Genomic DNA, 25111 nt, shown 5'->3' on the forward strand with positions numbered 1-25111 from the left:
GAGAGCTTAAATGTGAAACAATCTACCAACTAGCCAACATATATTACCTGGTAAACTGGTTAACAAAGTGCCTGTTCTATTTGAAATCGCTTAGGTAACCTAAAATAGTGCAAAACTCGAAGACCAAAAAACGACGCACTGTAGCAAGCAATTTCCTCACCGTGTATATAACAACACTTCCAGTTGACAAACGTAAAGTAGCTGTTTGAACTGAGGAGATAAAAAAAATCGGGATTATGATATAACTATATAGGCAGACCTTGCTACTTCAAAGGACAAGTGTATAGTTGAATCATAGTACTTTACATGACGAGACTTTGAAAAGCAGAGGGCTTTCATATTGAAAGCAGGATTTACATGTTTTAACAAATAACGCACTAGTAAATCAGACATACAAGTTATTTTTATATTAAAAAAAGTTTATTTATACTTTCGTTACCGTTACTTCAGTTTGTAACATTGCGTGTCATATATTGTCCATATATGGTTTTGTATTAATCTTATTACAAATATTCATTGTTGGTATTCACTCACGTACGGAAATCAATGATGAGGTAAGACAAAAAGATATGGCACCGCTTTATCGTAGGATGCAGACACTCAAGTCTTTCAATGCTTTCAATATTGCTCTCGCTGTCGTTATTCGGTGTAAGTTGTCTCAATCAATGCGTAAATTGAACAGCATTGCCTGTTTCTTTATGCTTAGAGACCTTATATAGGAGGTCTTTGTCAATGATTGTGTAATAATAGGAATGGCCGCCATTTCGAAAGGACCTAAATATACCCCTTGTTCTTCTTAATAGTGCCTTATTATTTATATCTCAACTTCGTTGAATAATTAATGAAAAGACCAGTTTTTTTCCGGCTAAACTCCCTCCCCATTCGGCGGAGGGGTCGGCGGAGGGGGAGGCGGATGTTTATGTGCGATGCCTATCGTGTTAACGGTTTCTGCGTTTCATTCGCAAATATCATCTAGGCATGTGTTTAAGCTGACCTCATTTTGACTTTTTCATTTATATCTCAGAGTTATATTCTTGCCTTACTACTCTTCTGTTCTATGCGTCAACTTAGGTCACTGATTTCTGCTTTATGCCTCGTGTCAGTCCTTCCTTTCTTGCCCATAGTCTAACTTATTTGCTAATTATGTTGATCTGGGTTGCCAACAACTGTTTTACTTATCTGTTTAATAAACTTATGCAAAAACAATGATAAGAGCAGCAACTAAATGTGAAAATGACATTTATACGTCGTAACTATTACACCCTTAGAAAGTGTAGCGTCGTTTTTCCATTGTGGAGTATTGCATTATGTACAAATTGTCGATGGTAAAGTTTGTTCCTACGCAGGGAAGATATGACTGCTTTCCGTCTACTGCACCTGCACATCGAATACACATTATAAAATTCAAATAATGTAATCGTAATGTACCTCAGTCTAGAAGTCGAACCTAACATATTTAAGCAAACTTTACTTCTGAATAAGATTGATTTACCAATATGGCTGATTCATTATTTCCCATTAAAACCTATATTCCAAGAAAGCTGTGGTGAGAAAATACGTTCAAGATTTAATGCCTAATTATTACTTTGGTTGCAAAGTTAAGTCACAGAATTTTATTTACTATTGCAGCGTGAACAGTTGGTATTACCTTTTTTTTTTTACTACTATTTTTGTCAAAATTATTAAGTTAGTAATGGATGGGTGGTTAGTAGTTAGTAAGTAATGGATGATCAAGGAATGCTTCGTTACGACCGCCTGCGTAGGTGCAGAAGCAGAGACTACAAAAAAAATGTAAACAAGACTCAATCAAAATGGCTTTTTACACAGTGACTATCGAAATTTTTTAGCAACATCACATTGTGATTTGTTAATGAAAGTAGAAGACAATGTCCAAATGTCATTCTCTCTAAAGCTACGCATATGCCTAATGCGGAAGTTTATAGCAGAATGCAAAGAAATGCAGAGCCCGAAGAACGACAAGGCTTTAAATACAGCCGAGAAACTGAGCTAATGGAGACAAAATTTAAAGCCTACCATTTGAATAATTTCAGCCATTTTTGAAATGAAATGAAATCAAATTTGAATGAAAATAGATGTATTATTGAATGTCTTCGTCTTTGCAACTTACCTCAAACACTTTGAAGCAACCAGTATTACCATTACGTTATCCAATTATGTAGATAAACCCTCTAGCGTAGGTAGGCAAGTATCCAGGAAGCTTTTTATTGTATGTGTAAGCTGCAGACCATCAAAAAGAGAAGCAGGCCCATCGAAACGTTTACTGAAGAGGCGCTGTCTTCCTCTGAAAATCAAACTTCGACGTTAAAAATAGCATGAATGCTTCAAAGCTCGGTCGTGTACAAAAAAAGTTTTAGGGAGGACTTAGCAGTGCGTCTTAACTTCTTATGTACCTTGTACGGATTTTCGCATCATACACTCATTATTGCTTGTGAAATATTTTTAAACCTTCCAGACAATCCGCAGCCAACTGCGTTAGTTTCGAAACAGGACTGATCAATTGCCGCTGAAATCAAAGAATAACCAACAGTTAAGGTTTCGAATCTAAACAGCTTGTCTTTGAACGCTTTGATCAAAGCATTATGGTTTAAGACTGTTTTGTTTTGCACTGTTAAGCCCTCCAGCTTCAGTAATTTCGTCACTTAACAAGAGAGTATATGTTTATTTCGAAATGAAGATAATTTTGAGAACGTCAGTATAGAAAAAGTTTAGAGTCAAACATTTGATCCACTCATTTGACAAACGCATAGAAATTCGAAATAGTGCTATGTCTGAATCGGAATATTCGAAGTAACTGAAACTTGTGTGAATATACTACACATCCGTTATCTCGTTTCGTGCAAAACTGGCATGTATGTACTCTCCACTTTTGAACCACTCTTGCCTTGAGTTAGTTGACTATAAAAAACGATTCGGAGTTTAAGCTATGTTTGATACTGGTCATATTCATTTATCAAGAAGTTAATACGTTTGAGTATTCAGCTTATTTTATCGTCGAAAATTTACCACCTAAACATACGATATTAAACGTTAACGTGTGGCGTTACACAATATTTGGAACAAAGTGCCTGTCTATTTGAACAAGCTCATTCCACCGTAATATGGTCCCACATTAGATATAGAAACCATCGTTGGTCATTGCATGGCAGTTTATGTATTCCGAATGAGCACAGCCGTCGATTTCTATGTTTAGTCTTGGTTGATGGTCGATGCGGCCAATCATCTAATAGCATGCTGAACTTGGTAAATCTTTGCTTGTAAATTCTGTCGATAAATAGACATTTTTTTGAGAAGATTGCTTTATTAGGAGGAGCATTACCGCAATCCTACTGATATTCCACTAGATCTTGTGTAAGTTCTACAAAGAATTTACTTGGAAGCCGTCCAAGTTTTCAAAAATATATGTCTAATTTAACACGCGTTGAAACTGATCTGCTGACAGACGTTACTACAAGAAAATTGCCTCATTCGTATGTAAAGTGTCACGGTTCGTGATAACTAATTTTGGCGCAGTCGCACACAGGAAATGCGCGAAAGGGGCAGGTAAGTTATTGCGGCGCATTTACGTAGAAGTATAGCCAAACGTCGGCGATGGACTTGCGACGACACAAGTAACCAATATTTCTTGATGCTTGGTGGAATTTTAAACAGCGTTCTCTCTTTGGTCTTGCATCAATCGCATTTGTATAATTATTTTGATAGAAAACAAATGCACCAGGAATACGTACTATCAAAGAAAAAATCAATGCTTTGGGCTTAAAAATTAATTGGTTAGCTACCGTTTTTTAAACACCTCTTATGGCCTCTGAATAGATATTAAAAGCATAATTGGGCACCCAGCCCGTCCAAACATTGGAACAGTTTTTCGTATACATAATAATTATATAACTACATAATTGCATTATTATTATATACATATGTTGCGTTATTCGGTCTGTCTGCTTTGTTCCAAATGCAGAGCTAACTGTCGTCCTCCAAATTCTATCTTGTTAAGCAAACAAGTCGCTATATTATATAATAATTATAATAGGTAGACATGTAAGCCTCGATCACATGTGATGATTTATAGAATCTCATAAATCACCGGCAATATCAAGGCAAAGATAAAGCCAAGACGTAATAATGTATTGCCTCATAGTTTGTACTTACCTGATTTCAAAGATTTCGAAAGGTGTAATTTTTTTTAAAAACGTAGGTTTTCGCAAAAGGACTTCGTGCCGAAATTGGTTGTTATCAAAATATTGCTCATGTGTTGTGAAACAAAAATAAATAATTCAGCAGAAACAAATGCCTCAGTTCGTCTGCTTTCTCTATTTAGCATTAAGCATTGCTTACCTATTCAGATCTACCTAGAAGAACTGTTGTTGGCACTTCTGGATGCTAACCTTTATGTACTTAACTAGATAAGTGAACCAAGTTAGTTATAAAAATGTTCCTAGCTACAAAGCTAAAGCCGGCCACAAACGCGCTATGTCGTCCGAATTGTAACGGAGGAACGTTCCGTATAAACCAGTGTATAGTCCTACAACCATATCGTAGGTAACAGCGTCGCTACAGGACACGGCAGGAATCGATACTGTAATGATATTTCGCCAAAATTAAACAGTGAAAGCTTATCACAGCTGTCGTGAAAACACGACATTTTATTTAGAGGTTAACTACAGACTGAATTATACATGACATAGGGAAACAGATATTCCGGTAAAAGATATTATGCTATACATAGTTTTACATTTTGGTTGAAAATTAGGCTTAGGTAATAGTTACAAGAATATAGTCCTATTTTAGAAGTGTATTAGGCTGCGCTACTTTCGCCTTATCGCATGTAACTCTGCTTATAGAACTTTGACGCTTGAGAATACGCGAAATTTTCACATAGACTTTCTCATATTCTTCTATGACACCTTACAGACTCTCATCAATACATTAATTGTTTGCAATACAATTCGTTTAAGCTAAGATTTCATGTTGACCCTAAAGATATTATTACCGGTTCGGTAAGTAGGATGCTCCAATGTCCTCAGCGGATTCGATTGCACTTGAAAAACGTACAAATTGAACTAATTAAGATTTTCATTTTATGTTCCTCTCATTTATGTGCGAAACGCAATGTCGCTCGAATTACCCTTCAAGCTTTACTAATATAAACAAGCATTTCATGATTGATTGACCGTATCATCCACATAACCCCAAGGCAAATCAGCAAAAGCATTAGATCATAGAAACGTAACATCTACGAGAAGTTCCCGCTTTTCGAAACTAGCAGACTGGTGAAACGAAGCCGAAATAAATCGGTGCTGTTGCCATCGTGTGGCTCGTTACTCTGTACGGCTCGAACAAACAGCATTATCTATGTTCATAGCATCCAGAACCTGGTACACGAAGCTATTACATTAGCATGCTCCCAACAATTAAGGTAATAGGTTACCGGTAACGGTCAGTGGCCAAAAGCCGGTTGTTTTTATTAATGCAGTTTGCTTTGTCTACGTGAATCATTGAAGCAAATCACACATTTCGTACGTTCGATTGCGACTAGGACGATGGCTCTCCTCACGTTTTATGAAAAAGACAAAAAGGGCAAATTTGCTAAGCACATTGAAGCACCCTATTCGATAGCTTCACATATAACCTAGGATCTCTAGTAGTAAACGTACGAAAACTTCTGCAAGCATACTGCTTAGGTGTGGAAGACTTATACTATGTTCAAAGTATAGCGGAGTAGATTTTTTTATAAAATACTTAGCCTTTCTTTACGCTCTTGAATTCCCCTGAGACCTAATGGAAGACGAGTCTGCTTGGCGCCCGCTTGACCATACGTTCTAACATAATTTGCATTGCACGTTTGATAAAATTGAAAATGGGAGAAAGGAAACTGCATTATTTATCTAGTTCTCGTCAAAAAGCCTAATATTTTTCTTTGGAGACACTTTGGTGTATTGGTCAATGACATTTGCTTCTTTTTTCCGTTGCGCAAGAAGATATCGTAAAAAATTACTGTAGCCCTTCTATTTAAGGTATGGGAAGAATGGTTTTAGAACCGGAGAGCACAAGCAAGTAGTAGATCATCCCGCTATCACCCTCTAGTAGATTAGGTCAAGCATTATCTAAGTGGGACAAATAGGTAAAATCATCAAGTGAAGTCTCCAAATTTGCCATTTCTTTACATAAATACAGCTACTTCTTTCTGTTGAATCGTAGTATTTAGCACCAGGGCCTAGGTGCAGATGAATACTAGATATAACACAGAAAAGAAATCCGTTCATATCAAAAGTGCTTTGGACATTTTCTAGGTAATTAGCTCAGCAAAAAAAACATTAATAGTGGCACTTCGAAAGGAAATCTACTAGACGAGGAAGGCTCGACGGCTCTTTGCGAGATTTATGTTGAACAATTTGCGTTCAACGTTTCCTGGTTCAGGCCACCGATTGAAGTAGTGTTCGGATTTCGCAACTAGATATAACGTTCTCGGCTACCCAAGATTGTGTTTGTTCAACTTGAGTGTTTTTTTCGAATTAAGAAGCGTGTCTTTAGCACTTAAACGATAGCAGAGCCATTTTTCCTAATCCCTTGGAAAATTTCTATGCTAATTGAGCGAAATCATTATTTGCTATTGAGCTAAATTAAAATCAAAGCGAGGTTAGTTTAGACATTAGCCGAAAAGGACTCTGCAAGTATATACCCTATGCCTGCAAAATAAAGGAAGAAACTAAAGACAGATTGAACCTGTCATGTTTGTGGTATCTGCCAAGTGGTCCGAAGAAAGAGACTGTGACGTATCTTGATGGGTTGCCATTACTCAAGTTAGTTTCGGGACTAAGCGAAGGAAACAAAAAAAAAAAAAGAACAAAATACAACATAACACATAGAACAGATACCTGCACCTAGTACAAACATTGAAAATTTACATACAGCAATTTTCGTTTCTATATAAATTATGACACCAACCACAGCTGATGATCTCCAATGGTGAATAGTTTAGTTCGTCCAAATTTCGGTTGCCGACAACTCCCACCCAGGTGCCGTTCTTGCAAACCATTTTCTGATGCCCGCGAACACTTAATCCAACAGGACAAGAATATTGTACAACTGCGCCTTCAGCCGGTGTGCCCCAGCATGTCTGTTCTCCCGTTAGGTTGAATGAGCCGTTGCGTACCTCAGGCGGGTCTTTAAGACAACCAGGGTCGCCAAACAGACGATGGGTCATACCTGAACAAACGAAACGTTATGTACAGATAAACGAAGCATTGTAATGTTAAACTGATTGCAGTGGAGCTAAATCTAAGAAAATTTATTCAGAGCACAAATAAACAACGACAGCTGCAAGCGAAAATGGAAGGAAAATGCCAAATTGAGTTTGTGCGAAATTCTCCTTTAAAGCCAATTAAAGCGGGAAAAGATAGGTGCTTCCAGCTACCCACATCCCAGTGACACTGAGAAAATATATTTATGAAAGAAAATTCTTGTAGGAGTCAGATAAGTGTCGAATAAAAGTGTCGCGATACTTTTCGTGCCACTTCAAACATAATTTGCAGTCACAGATGATACAACAATAGATAGAATTAAATGTGAAATAATTCTCTGAAGCTTAATTTCTGCCAATTTGAGCCTTTGACTTACTACAATGAACCTCCTCCCTTACTTCTTACCTTACATGCTGTATACTCCTTACAATGGAGTAAAGTACAGTTAGTTTATTTTATACATACATCTACTAGTAAGCCGTTCCAACAAAACTGCTTGTATGTGGTATACCGACAAAAGCCAACCTAAACTCTGAGCACTAAGCTTGGGGTATTATGGGTCTTGCATAGAAATGATATTTCCGTTCGCTTCTGTATATTGACAACGAATTCCTGAAATTTTAGACATGACGTTAAACTAAGGAATCTATGTCTGCCTGGTTTTGGTTGTCCAATATCGTTAGTCTTTAATAACACTGAGTCCACATTTCAACCTAATTGAACCTTTATATCAACGGCCACGAGGGATTCGACTACCTTGAATACCAATCTACATTTGTAACGAGCTCTTACTTAGGACTCTTGCGAGTTTTCGTACCGTAACAATGCACAGTTCCACACTTCCTTTTCTAAGTTTTTCTAGTTTCCTTTTCTAAAGAATTAATCTGTTATTTTACTTCCATCGTTGGGTCTAACCGACTTAACAAGTTGATTTCCTCGCATTCTATATAATGAAATAAAGGTTTAAAATGTTAGCGAAAGTCAGCAAAAAAATATAAATGCGGCTTGATGACGCACCAATTTGATATTTTAAAGATGTTTCTCGTAGCCTAAAACAGGTACCATACGTATGTCTGAAAGAGGCAACTTAACCAGGTAAAAGAATGTAGGTGCTAAAACCATTAGCTCAACCCTGGAATTTTTTTCGGAGCAAAAACTTTTCTACATCATTCTATACATATCGTAATAAATATGATAATCTGCCGGGGCTTGTCCCCTTTAATGGTAAACACGCATATGTATATTTTATCCATTTGGTTTGCATGCGCTTCTTTGTTCGTTGTCTGTTATAAATTAAATTATGGCAGTCTTTAACATTTTATATAATACGTCAACTTTTATTTTAAGTATACTCATTGATAGCGTTCTTCTAAGGTATTCTGCTTACAGTTTCGTTATGGCTAACCGTGTTATACGAATATATGTCAATTATTTCAAACATGATAGTAGACAGCAGCTAGACGGTCAGTCTTACTGATTTAACCGACTTCTCGCTGACATATTTTTAGACCCACATGACTTTTCTACTTATAAATTATTTGTTAAAAAAATATTTCGAAGGTATTCACTTTTAATTTATTTGTGAAAAAATTACTTTTGAAAAAATATTTTTTAGCTCACCGGTCCGCCATTCTGTGCCGAGAACAATGACATGACATCGAAACGATATGTTTCTATACTCGATCCAGTCTTTAATTCTAAAGATCTTGTGTAACTTCACGTCGTATGTACCGTTAACTAGATGTACGGTGTCGAATGGTACCTGCAATTCGTTGAACAGAGAACAAAACAATATCAAATTCATTGACTTCTTACACACCAAGATATGGCATAATAATGGTCATTATCATAATAATAAGAGTAAAGATATTGATTTAATAGTAATAGTACCTTGAATAAAGGCATTTTGCAATGTACTGTAGTGGTATAATAGAGTTTTATAACGCCGTTGAGAAATGTGTAAACATACTTTTATTAAAGACAAAAGTTATGGAATGTAAGGTAATCTACGACTGTTCATTTTTGGATTGACGTTTTCATACTGAGCAGGTACTGTTCAGTATGTAGTGCTGTAAGAAATAACTGACCTTTATTTTACGGGATTGGACTACAAACATTTACGCTAAAAAAACTATCCAAATGTACCAATATATTAGGTTAAAAAACTTTCCTTTTCCTGCATTTTTTCGTTTGTTGTTTTTTTTTTATATACCGTTCGAAGGCTCATCCAACTCGATCACTAACGGCTAGCTTGTAGAGTAAAATTTCAGATAGAAAGTTTTTTAGAAAAGTGCATCTTCGACACTCTCAACCAAGGATTTGAAAAGATGAGCTTCAGCCACATAACCCTCGTCATGGTAAGTTGGGCTCATCCACAAACTCGAAGTTTGAGTACTTTATGAACTTTTTGAATTCAGCGAGGAATTGCGGTTTAACACTGTATCTCAACACGACGCCCGACCTCGAGCGTCACGCGGTTACAATGCTTTGCACCGAATCGTGGCTAGCGATGACAAGCGTCAACATGAACCAAAGATCGAAAAAAGTAGCTCGAGGAGAGAAGCTAAGGCCCGGAGTTTAATCAGATTATGCTTTGTGTTTGGGTTAAAAAATAGCGAAAGTGTGGTTCATTAGAAATCTTGCTCCATAACAACACACGCCGAATATCATAAAACCTCTGCTTCTAGACTTCGAATTGGAAATTTTGTTGCACCTTTCATATTTCCGGACCTTGCGCTAATGGACTTTCACATTTTTCACTTAGATGATTACATTTAAAGCCTTACCTTCGACACATTTTTTGAGACAAAAGTCGCTACCTTCTAGCGAGACAGCATTCAATGGAAAGATGGAAGAAAGTCATGAAGGGCGACAGAGAATACATAGTACAATAAGTTATTGTTACAGAAATAAAACAGCGATGGTGTTCACGCAAATTGTAAAGTTATGCATTTTTGAGCAGCGTTAAAGCAATATTCCCTAATTGCTTTCAGTCGGATAGAATAAACATAGGTAACAAACATAATAAACTATCTCAAGATCCGAGTGCATTCAATGGGTATTTAAATCTTGATTTAAAGACTATGGGGCTCCCCTGTCCTACGGTTTATACTTATGATCCTTGTCTAGTTTACAAATTTTGGTGAAAATGGCATTGAGTTTTAGAGAAATTTCTATAAAAGCTGATCGGAAAACATGGTGGTCTTCAGCACTAACCGATTTTAGCCTTTAAAACAATTGTTGGAAATAGTAAAACATTTAAATTAGAAACGCGTGTTGACCACAGTTTTCGAACTGGAAGCTTATAAAAACAAGAGTACTGCCCAGCATAGTGCAGTTGTTAATCAAGATACACAGAAGTTTTGCCCAAAGGTCATATACTGGTGTTGGAGGAACCGCATTTAGTAATCTGTGATGCTCAACGCTTCTATATGCATATAAAGACGCGAATTAGACTTGAAACCGAGGCTGCACCGTTTTCAACATTAATGACACAGATTAGCCGTGCAATTCATCATCAGTGGCAGAAGTATCTACGTGCACTCAAAAGGTCGTGCAGCATCATTTTAAATAGTAGATCGAACGGACTCTAAATGGTACCGATGTCTCGTCAAAGGTTCTTTAAACGTAAACAACGCAGCGTGATTTGAAAACGGGTCTATACAAGTGTATAGGGAATCGATTGTTAAACTTATATCAACAAAGGTATGGCGCGCGCGCATCACCTGAATGCTACTGGTCGTTTATCTAAATGGATAAGTCAGTCACGGGGAAAATGTTTTTGGTCGAGGTACGTGAATCTGATGGTCCTTGAAATCGAATGACTTATCAACTACGCACGATTTACAGACACATCTTGGCTGGTCAATATGCCAATCTTCTAGAAACTCGTGACTGAAAATCGACTGCATTTATTCTAAAAGAAACCATTTCAGATCGAAAAACATTCTTTATTCTAGAAAATCAACGTTCAGTGGGCAAATTTCTTTCCTTGAAAACCACAGCGTTATCGAATACTGGTGAAGGTATTAGAAAAGGAAACCTTAAGCATAAGTATAATTGCACGTAAATAATTCAGACGTTTCAAAAATGGAAGCTAAAATGTTGAATACCAGCGAGGAGGTGACCAGATGTTGGAGGATCCCAATTGAGAAGGCCTTTCGTGAAAACAGGCATTAGGGTCTAAGAGCTCCTTTAGCTGAAATTAGCATTTTTATATGTAATGTGTCACAGGATTATAAAAAAAAACAGGGAAAATGCAAAAAATGGGTTCCTTGCTAATTGTCTCCAGGCAAACTGGAATTGCATGTGGTGCGTTCCACGTGCAATCTACAAAACCTTGATTAACAAAAAAATCTATCTGAAGGATACGATCACCATAAACAAGGCACGGTGCGATCTTTACTGTCAGTAGAAAACGGATCTAGCAAGATAATAGCGTCGATCTGAACAGAAACCGAATTCGATAGCAATGTGGAGTAAATGATAATAGTACCTGCAATGGCCATCATCACTGATTCCTTATATTAAGCAAAGAAATATTTAACGTTGGCTTGCACCCGTTTATGCTGTTGATCTAAGTCCGTACGATTACAAGGCTTCTCAACCCTAAAAAGACAACAGGTGGGCAAGCATATTCTACTATTTACTTACATCGAGAAATACATATATATATATATAGAAAGACGAATGGTAGATATATAGCTGACCAGAAACTGCTTGCAGTGAGACAAGTGTGTGAAAAATAAAAAAAAGTACCTTTAACGCATATTTAAGAATCATCATTCTAGTTCAACTATCTCAAAGGTTATCAAACTTCAAAGTCTATCTTGTAACAGCCTAAACTGTTAACTAGTCACAAACCTTTTGACCGACATCGGCACGAATTTGTACACAGCTGGTGGCTTGGGCGTGACTTGATAAATCTCGCACAGTAACAAAATACTATTGTGTAAAGTATCAGACTTCGGTATCAGTTACCGTGTTTGGTGCAGAGGATACCAATCGGTGCGTCGTCTATACTTCTACACCAATATACCGGATTCGGAACACAGAGTTGACTCGAGTACGGCTGACTTTGGCTGATTACGGCTGGTTACGGCTGATTACTGATTTTTTATTTACTTTTTTAACAAAACTTTTCGCTATCTTCTTAGTCATCTCGCTTCTTTATCTATAACAACCGTCGTTGGGTGCTTCTCAGAAAAAAAAAATGACAACAGAACGTTCACTTGAACCGCCTTTTAAGTTAGTATGTCATTGGCTGTTTCACAATCTAAGCAATGGTACAGATAATGCATACAACTTCGACCTTGGTTGGAAGAACTTTAGAGTGGCATTAAATATCTTAACCGCACGTATCTCTTTTTCGAACTGCCAACATGTATGGCATCCTGCATGCGACAAAAATAGCCACCCGACCATTTGTAATGAACATGTATTTCTCAGGTTCCGCTATTACAGTATTCAGATCTTGTTTTCGAGGAGATAGAAAGATGGTAGGAACTTTGCCCGAGCGCAGGTCGTACTGACTCTCTAATTTCTTTACCGACTGTTAACACTGTTCGTATCGACCGGCTGATTACAACTGTCTGATCTTCTTCTCGCATGCGAGTTGTCACATAAACCCGAGCCTCCCTAAGGAAAACCACCTTTCGTTTCAGCTTTACGACGCGATGGATAGGAAATGTGACGTAGCGTAACAAGCTCTAAGAGCCCGTTCTTTGTTAAGATAGCATACGCACGTGAACACTTGGTGCTAGGACTGACTGTTGGATCCGTCTCTTCGGTTAGTTTGCACTACAAATGAAAAGCGATTTCCAAATAATATGTACGGCCCGTGCAGTTGGTCGTCACACGGTACACAATTACTACCATGGCATCTGCGTAGGGAATTGCCGTTGTCGCTTCCGTTGATTAGAAGATAGCTTCCGTTTAGCACCTGCCGGGGAGCTGCAAGTCTGTAGTGAATGTCCTGAGTTTAAAGGCTGCTGTTGTTACTAAGAGCATTTTGGTCCACTAATATTGGAAGAAAATAACCTAAATAGTGTCGTTTCTGTATTTTATACTTGTAAACGTCTGGCAAGCATGAGTTGATATAGGCTACCGCTGATATTCCTCAAAATGCAACTTTTTAATTGAAAACCAAAAGTTTGCATTCTAGCAGCCTTATCCGAATGATTTACATTTTCGAGAAGGGAAATATGGGTGATTTAACATATCTAAGCTTACGGGATAGTCTGCCCGTCCTGTGATAAGCTTGCTTTCGTACGATCTAGCAGTATGCTTGTTCGATTTCTTAACAGCTACCAAACAGGCCTGAGTTTCCGTTTTTTTTTTTAGATTTACGCACCCTTTTAGCACACCTCTAGATTAAAATGATTAGATATAGGTCGAGGATTTAGAATGTTGACGCCAAAGCTCACGAAACTGTTTGTGTCGGAAACTAGAATTTGTACTTTTTGGATGATGCAAGCAGACGACATCACTAAGCATCGACAAGTCCTATCACAAACTTCAACAAGTTTGACAACAAGGAGGCCGCAACAGTCAAGTTTGTTTTACTGGACAATCCTGCGTGTACTTTTCAATGTTTGATCCTGTAAACTATAGTTTATTTAGAAGTTTAAGCCTATAGATCACGCGAAACATCGCACATTTGTTTCATAAACCGACGGGCTGCTGCTACACGTTGTCGCATGTTGAATCATATTATAAATACTACGGATTTCCTGACTAAACGAATAAACAAATAAAACTGTTGTGTGTAGACATATGAGAAGCTCCACATCGTTTTTTTACTAAAAACCGCTTTCTGGAATTAAAGCCACCTGATAAAGTGGACTAAGCGCCAAAGGTGCCATCGGACCATTTCTTTACTCGAATATTATAGCTCTCGTTATATACTGAGATCCTGTACAGGACTTAATGCTGTCGAAACCGAATTGTTTCAACATAAGTAATGTCTTTTAACATAGAGGGTGCTGCTTGTTAATCCGTATTTGAAACACTGAAATTATTAGTTTTGGCCACCCCGCGCATGCGATTTGATGCTGTTGCAGTGTTTTCTGCGGGATTTTTCGCAAAATAAAATCTTCGACTGTGAGTTAAATTAAATATTTGCATTACATCCAATTGATGTAAACCGGTTATCAAAAATTGTGTATTTTGCTTTGAATTTTTAATAAAATTTTGAAACAGCCTAATATTTATAAGAAAACGGCCAGGTACTGCTACTAATAGGATCGTGATTTTATGCATAGTCGTCAAATGGTGCTGTTTATCACAGTTCGTACTTCAAGGTTGCATGATCGTATAATATTATCTTTATTAACTGCTGACCATAGGACTTCACCTTCGAAGTATTAACGGTCATCGAGGCTAGAATTACCAAAATTTATAAATTAAGTGAATTCAACATTAGTTTGCTTTACTCTCGCTTTCATTATAGGAATTTGTGGACCTTCTTATGTTCTATGGCTTTCTGAATTAATTTCGGGGACACATATATCACTGCTATGCTGGCTCGATCTACAATCACTAAGATAGAAAGATCTTGAAATCAGTGCCATTGTGTAGATTCACCAGAGAACAGTCAAATATATATGTCGAAGCTAATCGCTTCACTTAGCCCCTATTGAATAAGAGCTAGTTTGGGCATTTGGAGCTGAAGACTGATTACTGAAAAACTCGCTTATAGCTTTTGGGCAGTTATTTGAGTGACGGTTGAGAATTTGTTGATCACATAAATGCAAAATATTTTTATTTTATCATATTCTATATAAATCTTCTGGAAAAAATAGATTTTTCGTACTTTTGCCACAGAATTAAATTTTTTTTTCCAAAAATGCGACAACTAGAGAAAACAAGAGAATCTTTCTACATTGCATATTCGTTTCGTTTTTAAGAATTTCGAAATTCGAAGATTATACGGAATTCTAAAGGCCGATTTAACTTGAAGATAGAAGAATAACTGTAGCGGAGACGCGGTATAACTTTACTTGGATAACGGTAGCAAAGTCACGGATTATTTGCCATAGAATGGTTAAATAATCGATAAAGGAGGGTGGCGATTTCTGCGGAATAATGGACTAACTAAAATACGATTACGGAATATCTGACTCAGTATAAAATTATTAAATAACCAAGACAAAGTGACGGATTACTAAAACTACTATAATCAATGAAATCGAATTACTAAAAAAAAAGGTAATACAGTGGATTAGCGGAAACAAACTGCAACACTAGAATTTTAACGGATGAATAAACCTAACGATAATATATTAACGCAGACAACGCAATAAGGTAACAGAACATCTATCTCGAATTAAAAGTCGTGTCCAAATAATTGCTTGAAACCCATTTCAGATTAAATTGAAAGGAGTAATGGATATCGATTAATATTGTTCAGTGAGTACGTGTATTACGCGATATGTACAAGAAGGTACAAGTATTTAAACCTGGGTGTAAATAAATCACTAGAAGCTATTTCCTAGTCATTGAAAGTAGGGCGAAGTGTAGTATAATTTGTAAGCCCACACGCTGCGATAGTGTTATCGTAAATAGTAAGCTAAAAGTGTAGCTAAAATATACCTTATGCAAAAAATTCACTGGAATTGAGGTTTGGTTGTTAGCAGGCCAAATTTGCTAAGATTTCAACCTCCGAAAAAACTCAACGCCCATAAGACCTAAATAACTAAAAAAATCAAATGTTTCGCTTAATCTTACAGTTAATTCACAATTACCATAGCGGTCGACTCTGTGTAGTAGAGTGAATTTAAAAATTCAATTTGTTTTATTTTGGTTCGTTAAATTTTTTTTTCCACATTGACGATCTTTATAGAATTTTTAGGAAGTCACCTTTCTAGGTTAATAATAACAATGTTTCTTGCATTTCTTCACGCGACTGAACACGCATTTTAAAGCGATACTCCCAATTGAAATATTTCTAATTTTAATTGGTATGAGCCCTAGAAAGTATGAATAAGCAATAATTTAGGAACTATCGTATAATGATGTCTTGTTTAAATTGTAATAGTCGACTTCATATTCCATTCATAACAAATTCCATTTTGGCATCCCCTATATAGCTCTTCAATAGTAATATTAGGATTGTAAATGCTTTTATATTAAAAATAAAATCATATGTCACAACAACAACACAAAATATTAAATTCCAAAATCTTTTAAAATTTAGTACGACTAGATATAGTGAAAGTATTCTATATAGAAATTTATTGTCATTTCTTGGTATCAAAATTATAAATTTGAAATAAAAAATAATTTTATGGTAATATCCTTCTCTTATACACTTGTTGAACGCGTTGCTTATCGAGATCTAGGTTGTTGCCTTTATTACTAACCGTCGACAAATAGGATTGCGTGGCCTCGTTGTACACCCCGCATGCAGGCGAAGGTTTTGGATGCATTCCAGTGCAATCGAGCCGAATTTCTTCGGTACAACCTGAAAATTTCAAAATAGCAAGTAAATACTCAGCATGTATATTTATTCAAATATAATTTCCCAATCTTACTACTACAATTAATATAACGTCTTGTTTATCAAAAGCTGCCACAAATTCTAGCAGCTGTTCTCTATTGTTACAGTCACAAGCACGTCAACGAATTTCAAAGAGGTCGTCTAAGTACCAAAAGAAAACTATAGCCGCGTTGTTACAGAGGACGAACTGATAATGTACGGAATACTTAATTTTAGAGACACAAATCAAAGCCGGTAAGATCGCAGATACTATTTGTTTTACTTTATCTGCATATTAGAAATTCGAAAAATGGCTTAGGATATCACAATTGCTTGCTCAGACTTTGCGGGTTCTGATCTTATCTTAGCACGTTTAGCATGTAACGCGCAATCAATTTTTTACGCATTTTTGTAATCGCTTGTTTAGAGTGGACTATTTACTAACCGAACGGTACCCATATAAATGCGTGTTTTCAAACAGCAAAGAACAGAAGCCGCCCATTACGATAAAAAAAGAGAAGTGATACCATTTACGGCTAATTCTCTAAAGAAAGGGCAGTAACATTATTGTTTTTTTTGCCACAAATTTACGTTCTTTGAAAACAGCACATCGTGATCAATAGACTTGATCGAGCACGACGACAAAACCAAACACACCCTTATCTTCGTCGAGACTTAAAGAAAAAGCGTTTGTTATGCCCGATTAATGGCGTTCGACTAATAATATAAAGGGGGCTGTTTCCAAAATTAACACCTTAAGCAGCGCCTTTTTGAAGCTCAGTAATGTTTATACATCCATATCGCTGACGCGATATCATCTGTAGAGGCCTATTTTACAGTGTGCCTAGATTCGAGCACCCACTTTTTTTTATTCTTAGTTGAGACCTTGTGATTTTTGCGAATTATTTTGGATCTTAATTCTAATTCACCGTGTAGTTACATTTTACCAATATGGATCATTACTTCTGTTATTCGGAATGTATCCTTAATTGGTCTCCACCGTGGTATAGAGACCATTGCTCTTACAAAACAGATAATTTTCTACGATTCTATTAAGAGCTACCTCCCGAACTTTGTAAGCTAAAATACATAATGTGTTTAACAGTCGAAATAATCGGCGAAATGCATTTATTTTTTTAAATCATCTAATACTAAGTCGGACACAATGGCGACCGTTTTTCCTCTGATTTCAAAAGCTCCTACCTTCTTAGTGAATAATATGAAGAGGAAACCGAGATTCGGTGAAACTGGGGCGTCGCCGATCGTTTATCGTTACGCAAACAATGTGCAATTTATCTTTAATTTTTGACATCGATTAATAAAGCCTTACGAGGCAAATAGGACTAATAATTCAATTGGATTTTCTAAAATTCGAATAAATAGTCAATATTGTTATTTCGCCATGGGATCTTGACTATGTTTTGTAGTTTAGTAGGTTACGGCGGGCACGTAGATGGCTCTGACTTCCTATAGCGGTGTATCAGTAATATCAATTGCAATTTTACGATACTCCATATCGTGTGGTTTATAAGTATAGCTGCTGATAACAGCTTTGTTTTTTAGTGCACGACTAATTTTGTGTAATTTGAGCTAAAAAGCAAATAAGCAAGCTCTATTTTTATATATAAAAGCTAATGCCTCTCAACTTAATTTGAAAAAAAAAAATTATGAAAATGTGCCATGATTCGTAACTCCTCACAGCAACAGTTTTCGACATAAAAATTGAGGTTTTTATCTATAACCAATTAAATAATAGATTTTTGTATTTTCCCAATTTGTCTTCCTATCAATCAAAAATTGATCAAAAATTTCCCCTGACATTGATCGCTCGCATGTCTAAGGACATGCTAAATACAAAAAAAAAAATGCAAGGGAACAAAATTGCGTTACTGCACTAAAGGATTGGTCACCTAACAACAAGATCATGATGAGCATCCAGAAAATTATATCTAAGAATCCTAAAGCTGTTTTCGCAATTAAGCGCCTTACTTAGTGATCGAAATCACACATAGACTCATCTATTGGATCAGCAGACACAATATTTCAGTGCAGACTTCCGTCGTTTTTCCTACCATTAAGCATAACTCTACCAATACATGCTCATAATCTGTATGCATGTGTATATATGTTTTAATCACTATAGTTTAATTTTTCTGATAGCAAAAAACTGTGCCAAATGAAACCTTTTCGTCTTTTCAGCTTATACATTTGATTACAGTTGTACAATTTTTTTTCACATCTACCTTTATGTAAGTAACTAAATGGTAAGGGCTATGAGCGACCCGTCAAAGGTTTGGTAATTTTTTTCATTTACGTTTTGAGAATTCCTGCTAGCGCTTGTATTAATCTGAGTAAATCTTGATTAATTTAATTCTGATGTTAAGTTCGAAAGGAAATTGTAGTGAATGAATAAAAGCATTTTGTGGATATAATTAATAAGGGCTATGGTACTTGTTCCATATAAAATTAGTCTGGGGTAAGGAAGTGATAAGTCAACTAAAAGCGGGAGCGCTAAATGGTACGCGGAATATGAGTAGAAATTGTGAAAGCAATGGTAGTAAATAAGTAATTAGTACCATAATCTTGTTATAGTAGTATAGTATCTATATATAATAGTATATTGTATCTCTAATTGCAAAATATAGTCGCTTTATTCCTAATTCAGTTGGATTAAAAAATTCCAAACTCTGCCAGTGAACTCCATATTGTCGGTGAATAATATCGAAAAAAAACTCGAGAAGTAGTGCGAATGGAGCTCGTATGATGCTAGGGTTATCTGTAATTTACGGATATAAAAGCACAAGAATGTGTTACAAGTTTTTAAGTGTGGTTAGTGTGGTCTTTTATTGGTTTCATGCAAGTAAACAAAAAAATAAAGAATGGATTTCCGATGTTATAACGGTATACAAAATTTTGATTTTCTGCTATCCGTTTTAAAAACAATTTCTTAATAACGGTTTTGTTCCTTGAATCGCGGAGCCACTTTTTGTAAAATTGGCGTATGAAAATAATGTTTCTGCGGTACCGAATTGTTTAGCGTGTTCGCCTCTTAAATTTAGGAACATCTTGCGGTCTAGGTTTGCAAATTCGCTCGAAGCGATGTCTAATAACAGTGCCTGACGTAAAAAGTTGAAGCATTTAGATGTAAATGCTAAACACAGTTGTATATATCTGCCTTATGATTGGATACTCATAATGTGTGAATCGAGTGGGAGGACACAACATTTGTAAAAAAGGCAACACGATGAGCCCACATTATTCTCAGCGCTGCGCGCAGCGTTTCAAATATAACAGTTTTCCAAGTAATTACACTGATAATGAAATCGAACTAAATTATTTGATTGTGGGTCATTTTGTATCTATTTAAAAGCTGGTCTAATCATCCCTAATTTGATACGCTGTCCAAACATGCATTTTAATATGAACGATATCTGAAATAATTTCAAGTATTATGGATCATGAAAGCTTGGAAAATATGATTACTGTTATAGAGTATAATTTCAGCCGTTTCAGCAATACGTACATGCAATTTCACATATCAAAAGTGACCCCAGGGTGCTTGAAGTACACCGAAAAGATTCTGGTTAAATGTTGTATACAATAGAGATACAAGGGAGATCCCTGAAGGAGCCTCAAAAGAGAATTGCACTCGTATGACCGATTAGATAGGTAAAGTAATAACCAAACTAACATATGAGGGCCGAACGCGAAAGTCGACATTAACCAATAAAAATTTAAATCGACTAGATCGGAGACGGCACGAATGAAATCGAAATAAACAATAGCTAACGTCAATACCGGCTAGTTCTTAGATTAGATTCTCTTACCAAAGAGCTGTGTGACGAATCTGTACACCGATGAGTGTGTTAATAACCAGAAATTTGTATATTTTATCGACGACTAATTTTCTGTATCAGAAAGCACCTTGAGCAATAGGTCTGTCACTTTCAGATTCACTGCGCGATTCCCTCTAAAAGCTTTCAGTACCAAATCGCACTGTAGGATTAAAGCAATCACAAAAGTTTAGTCAATTTAAAAAAACTATTGGGTTTCCTGCTTTACCATTTGAAATGTTGATGGCCTTTACCGAATTCGTAAAGGAACTTCCGAAATATAGACACAAACGGCCGGTTTGTCTGTATCGGGAGCAAATATAGGGTAACTGGGTTCGAACAGTTTTTGGCAAGCTATTTGTCGTAAAGGGCCACCGCCCATCCGCCATTTTTGATATCAGATAAAATTCTTTCAAAACAACAATAATAAACTCGTAATGGTGGAATGTGCCATTTTTTAAAGTTGGGCAAAAATAAGCTGCTATCAAATTTCTTTGTGCTGCTCGAACCTATGCCCAAACTAAAAAACTTTCTTTTTTGTTCGAAATTGACGATCTACGTAACTGTCAGTATTCAAGAGGCTTCTGAAAAACTTTGAGATACTCATGAAGCGAAAATAGAAATCTTCGATAAGATTTCAATGCAAAGGGCTCAAAAATTTACCAGATGGCTCAAAACAGTATATATGAAACACTCGTTTCAAGGAAAAAAAATACTAGTCTAACCAAGTTAAGCACCAACGGTTAACCCTTTCCAATCATTCTGCAATATTTGACCGTTTTGAGTCCTTGTATTTTTAGAATTTTTGACCCGCTGTCAACCCAAAATTAAATTTTACTGGAGCTTTTGTATATATAATTTTTAACCGACACTTTAGCAAGTGTATGCCTATCAATATTGCTTGACACATCATTATTATTAAAATATTACCTGCGCATTGCAAAGGGTATATTCTGCAAATGGCTAGTGATTCGGTTAAGTCCCAAATGGAAGCTGTAATTGTATAGTAGCCAAATAGGAGCCATATCGAGCAAACGGAACCTCCATGCATAAAATTTGTGGTATATGTTGAAATATATGGTTTTATTTAGGCGTGTTCTTAGAAAAAAAGCCATAGAAATTTTCTTATTTAGGCGGCATACCCTGTATACATGCTAGATGCACCCGCAGGCTTTATCTCACCCCCTGTTTTGTCGTTGATTTACCTGATTTGATTTTTAATTTTCTTCTTAAATTAACTTGATTTTGTTCCTGGAACATTACCAAGGCTTGAGATTTTTGGTATATTTTACTTTTTTCGTTAATAAGTAGTTACATATTGTATATTAAAAAAAAAAAAAAAAATTTAATTCGGCTAATATACTGATTCTGGCACGCCATGTATATTTTACTTCTACCTTAACGTTTCAATTGACATTTATTATAAATTCGCTTCAAAACCTTTCGAAAAGTAGCCGTCTTGTTACGTAGGTATATTAATTCGATGCGATATTAGATTTAGGAAAATCCACGTAAAATGGCTGTGCGGTTACCAAATTAGGACGGCTCAGTTAAAGCGCCACTCACAGGCTTTGTTCCGAGCCTATTTTGCTATTAAATAGATTATTTTCTTTATGCAAAAGGCTAATAATATTTATAATAGAGGTAACATTGAATAGCAGCCAACTATTCCCTAATAACTTTTAGTACAATATAGTCTTTTTTTTAGAATTATTCATAAAACACACCTTAGGCATAGTTATTCATGCAACACAGTTTTTACACTGATAATTGATGATTTTACTACTATCTAACTACTACTACGATGATGTAGTAACTAGTACTAGATGATGATGCGCCACTACTTTTAGACCTGGTAAAAAAGCTGCCGCTGAACCAGATTACCATTACGTTTGCTCGGGATAACGTTTTTGCCTGCTAAACTTAGGAATGCGTGGCGGCCTAGATTGAAATTCGGGTGTTTCAAGCCGAAAGTCAGCTGTTTGGATTTACACCTAAGTACCGGGCCTAAAAGGAGACAGATTAAAGTTACCTTCTACGGAAGAGAGGACACATACTTGAGCAATTTTTCAGACAAAAAGGTCTTCAGTTCCGTCTACTACTCGGATCTCCCTCAAAGTGAAACAACAAAATAGAAAGATCTACCCAATCCGACCATTTTAAGTGGTTATTTTGCGTTCGACAAACAAAAACGACAGCTACATAGTTGTAGCCGTATGCATAGCTAGATGTCTTCCGAAAACAAGCACTGCGACCCCAGTTGGAAGTATAACATGCTGTGTCACATATCTAAAGAAGCTTTTAGCGTCACGAATATTCAATTTTCCAGTGCGACACACTGAGATTTAGCTATGCTGTTGTGCCTTACGCTGTTTTAAAGAAACTATGGCTGTGAGGACTAGAGCAAATTTATGTTTTATGTGATGAAAAAAACACTTATTGAATACTTGAAAGCCGAGCAAGCATGTGGATAGCCTTAATCAATCCGTCCTAGCGAAACTGGCTGACATAGAAAATTCACTTTAGCATTTTCATGCCTCTGATTGCAGACTGTTTCAGCCCTAGTTTAAAAAATACAGCTAGATAAGGGTTGCATGAGAACTGATCATTAGCTTATAGATAGCTCTGTTGGCTTAGCAGGCGAGAATTTCCCCACGAGGATCCAGTCACTACCCCACATAAATTAGTTACAGAAGGCCTGTCACAGAATAAATAAAACATTTTTTACAGACAGATGACTCCTTTGGACCGTACCGGAATACAAGGTTTTTACACTACGCACATACTGCAGATATATAGCCGACGTTTTGACTTTCCTACCAGAAACGAACTCGTCTGTAACAAGTGCACTTGGGAAAAATTCGCATAACAGTAACTTCGATTAAAGACGATTTTTTAAAACCAAATCGGTTGTTACAGTACCACAATGGGCGTACTATATTGTTGCCAAGTGAAGAAATATATGGTAATCTGTGAGGTCTTATACCTGCTCGTATAGACAGTCAGCGTTAATAAAATTAAAGATTAAGTGAAAGGTGCGATAGAGAGCGAACGTTAAACAGTTTAGCATCTCATTGCATCATGATTCGCGTTATTATATTATCTAATTTCACGCAATGCGTGCAACTTGAACATATCGTAATGTTTATTCCATCAGATTCGGCAATAAAATTGTAGATAATTATTTCACTTTTGAAATGAGCATCAATACTATTTGGAATATTTTTTTCCTTATTGGCGTCTTAAAGATCAGTAGTATCGAAGGGTTGCATAAATATTAACCCTTGGCAGACAGCTCTGCTGGTATAGCGCACGAGCATTTCACAGCGCAGAGCTCCTTTCATAAGATTCGGTCACGGAAAGGCTTTCGCAAGGTACATGAAACATTCCTCCGCAGCTGCTATTCAGCGTTTAGCTCCGCATAAGGAAGTGCGTTGTTTCTCAAAAATGGTGATATGGTTCTAGGGAACATATTTCTGATATCACTAAACATATTATGTCCAAAAAGCAATATAAATCTCTTATTTTTGAATACAAATTGTATAGAATGCATATTTCCAAAAAAGAAAAACTTTAAACGCGTTAATCGTTTTCAATATGCCATGGTGCATCTCATAGTTCCATACATATTTCTACATATTGGAGTAAAAAATCTAGAACAGGAACGGGTTAATTTTTTACGTATCTGACGAGTTTGTTTGCAGTGTTCTAATCACACCTAGGTGTCATCCAAACTAACGGAGCTGGTAGAATTCGTTCTGACCGTCATCGAATTTGCACAATAAGCGTCGTGTAATAAAAGTCGTGCCAAGAAAAACTATACTGCTCTGCGCAAACAACTTAAAGTAATGGTGCATACAAAAGGTTCCTTCCCTTGGCGAGAGGCCAGAATCTGGCAGCTTGCCTGGAACCGTCTTACTTGCTCTCGAACGATTTTGACTCGGCCACAGTGCTCGTCCTTAATGGTCTCGATACTTACGGCCAGAAATTTTTTTTTTGTGTTAGCGCAGGAATGTTTGTGTGGTTTTCACCATCAACATGAGACGTTTCTTCATGAGCTCGACTCCGCGCACTTAGAACAATCTTGCCGACAATTCTACCTCGAGATCCTTCACCCAAAAAAGCTCGCTCTTTGCTAAAATCTGCCAGGACCTAGCTTTTGGCATTCGTGCGGGAGATTCTCTCCGGAACTCTTATATATACAAATAGGTTTAAGCTTTTAACACTTCAACAATATACACATCAGTAATGTAAGTTTGAGCATTGTTCAGCATGTTCGAAATAAATGCAGATCCGTTTTTAAAATCGATTCTTCTATATATATATATATATATATATATATATATATATAAAGTCGTTCGATATAAAGGGAGACATAGTAAAATCTAACCCTCTAAAAAAACCTTTATTGTGGCCTCAGTTCTTCTAGTTTCAATGGAAAGATGCACTCGATTATCAATGACCCTCCACTAGTTGGATGGTGACTTACTTGTCACGCTGCTGTACAGATCTGAGATACGAGAGTTTACAGAGTCTCGGAA

General features: G+C 36.5%; 1 protein-coding gene across 7 annotated transcripts in view; it reads right to left on the reverse strand.

Moving 5' to 3' along the window:
• Window positions 1-398: 398 nt before the first annotated feature.
• The window catches only part of LOC111262518 (uncharacterized), a 114723-nt gene continuing 90010 nt past the window's right edge, over window positions 399-25111 (reverse strand). For all 7 annotated transcript variants that reach the window (XM_022836833.2, XM_022836829.2, XM_022836830.2 and 4 more), the window contains 5 exons: window positions 16622-16722; window positions 8880-9021; window positions 6964-7224; window positions 2129-2302; window positions 399-1377 (listed from right to left, as the gene is read on the reverse strand). In XM_022836833.2, the coding sequence (XP_022692568.1) occupies window positions 2223-2302; window positions 6964-7224; window positions 8880-9021; window positions 16622-16722 (584 nt within the window). In that variant the 3' untranslated portion in view covers window positions 399-1377; window positions 2129-2222. The remainder of the gene's footprint in view (window positions 1378-2128; window positions 2303-6963; window positions 7225-8879; window positions 9022-16621; window positions 16723-25111) is intronic.

The sequence above is a fragment of the Varroa jacobsoni genome, unplaced genomic scaffold (assembly GCF_002532875.2).
Source record: "Varroa jacobsoni isolate VJ856 unplaced genomic scaffold, vjacob_1.0 scaffold_670, whole genome shotgun sequence".
NCBI lineage: Eukaryota > Metazoa > Arthropoda > Arachnida > Mesostigmata > Varroidae > Varroa > Varroa jacobsoni.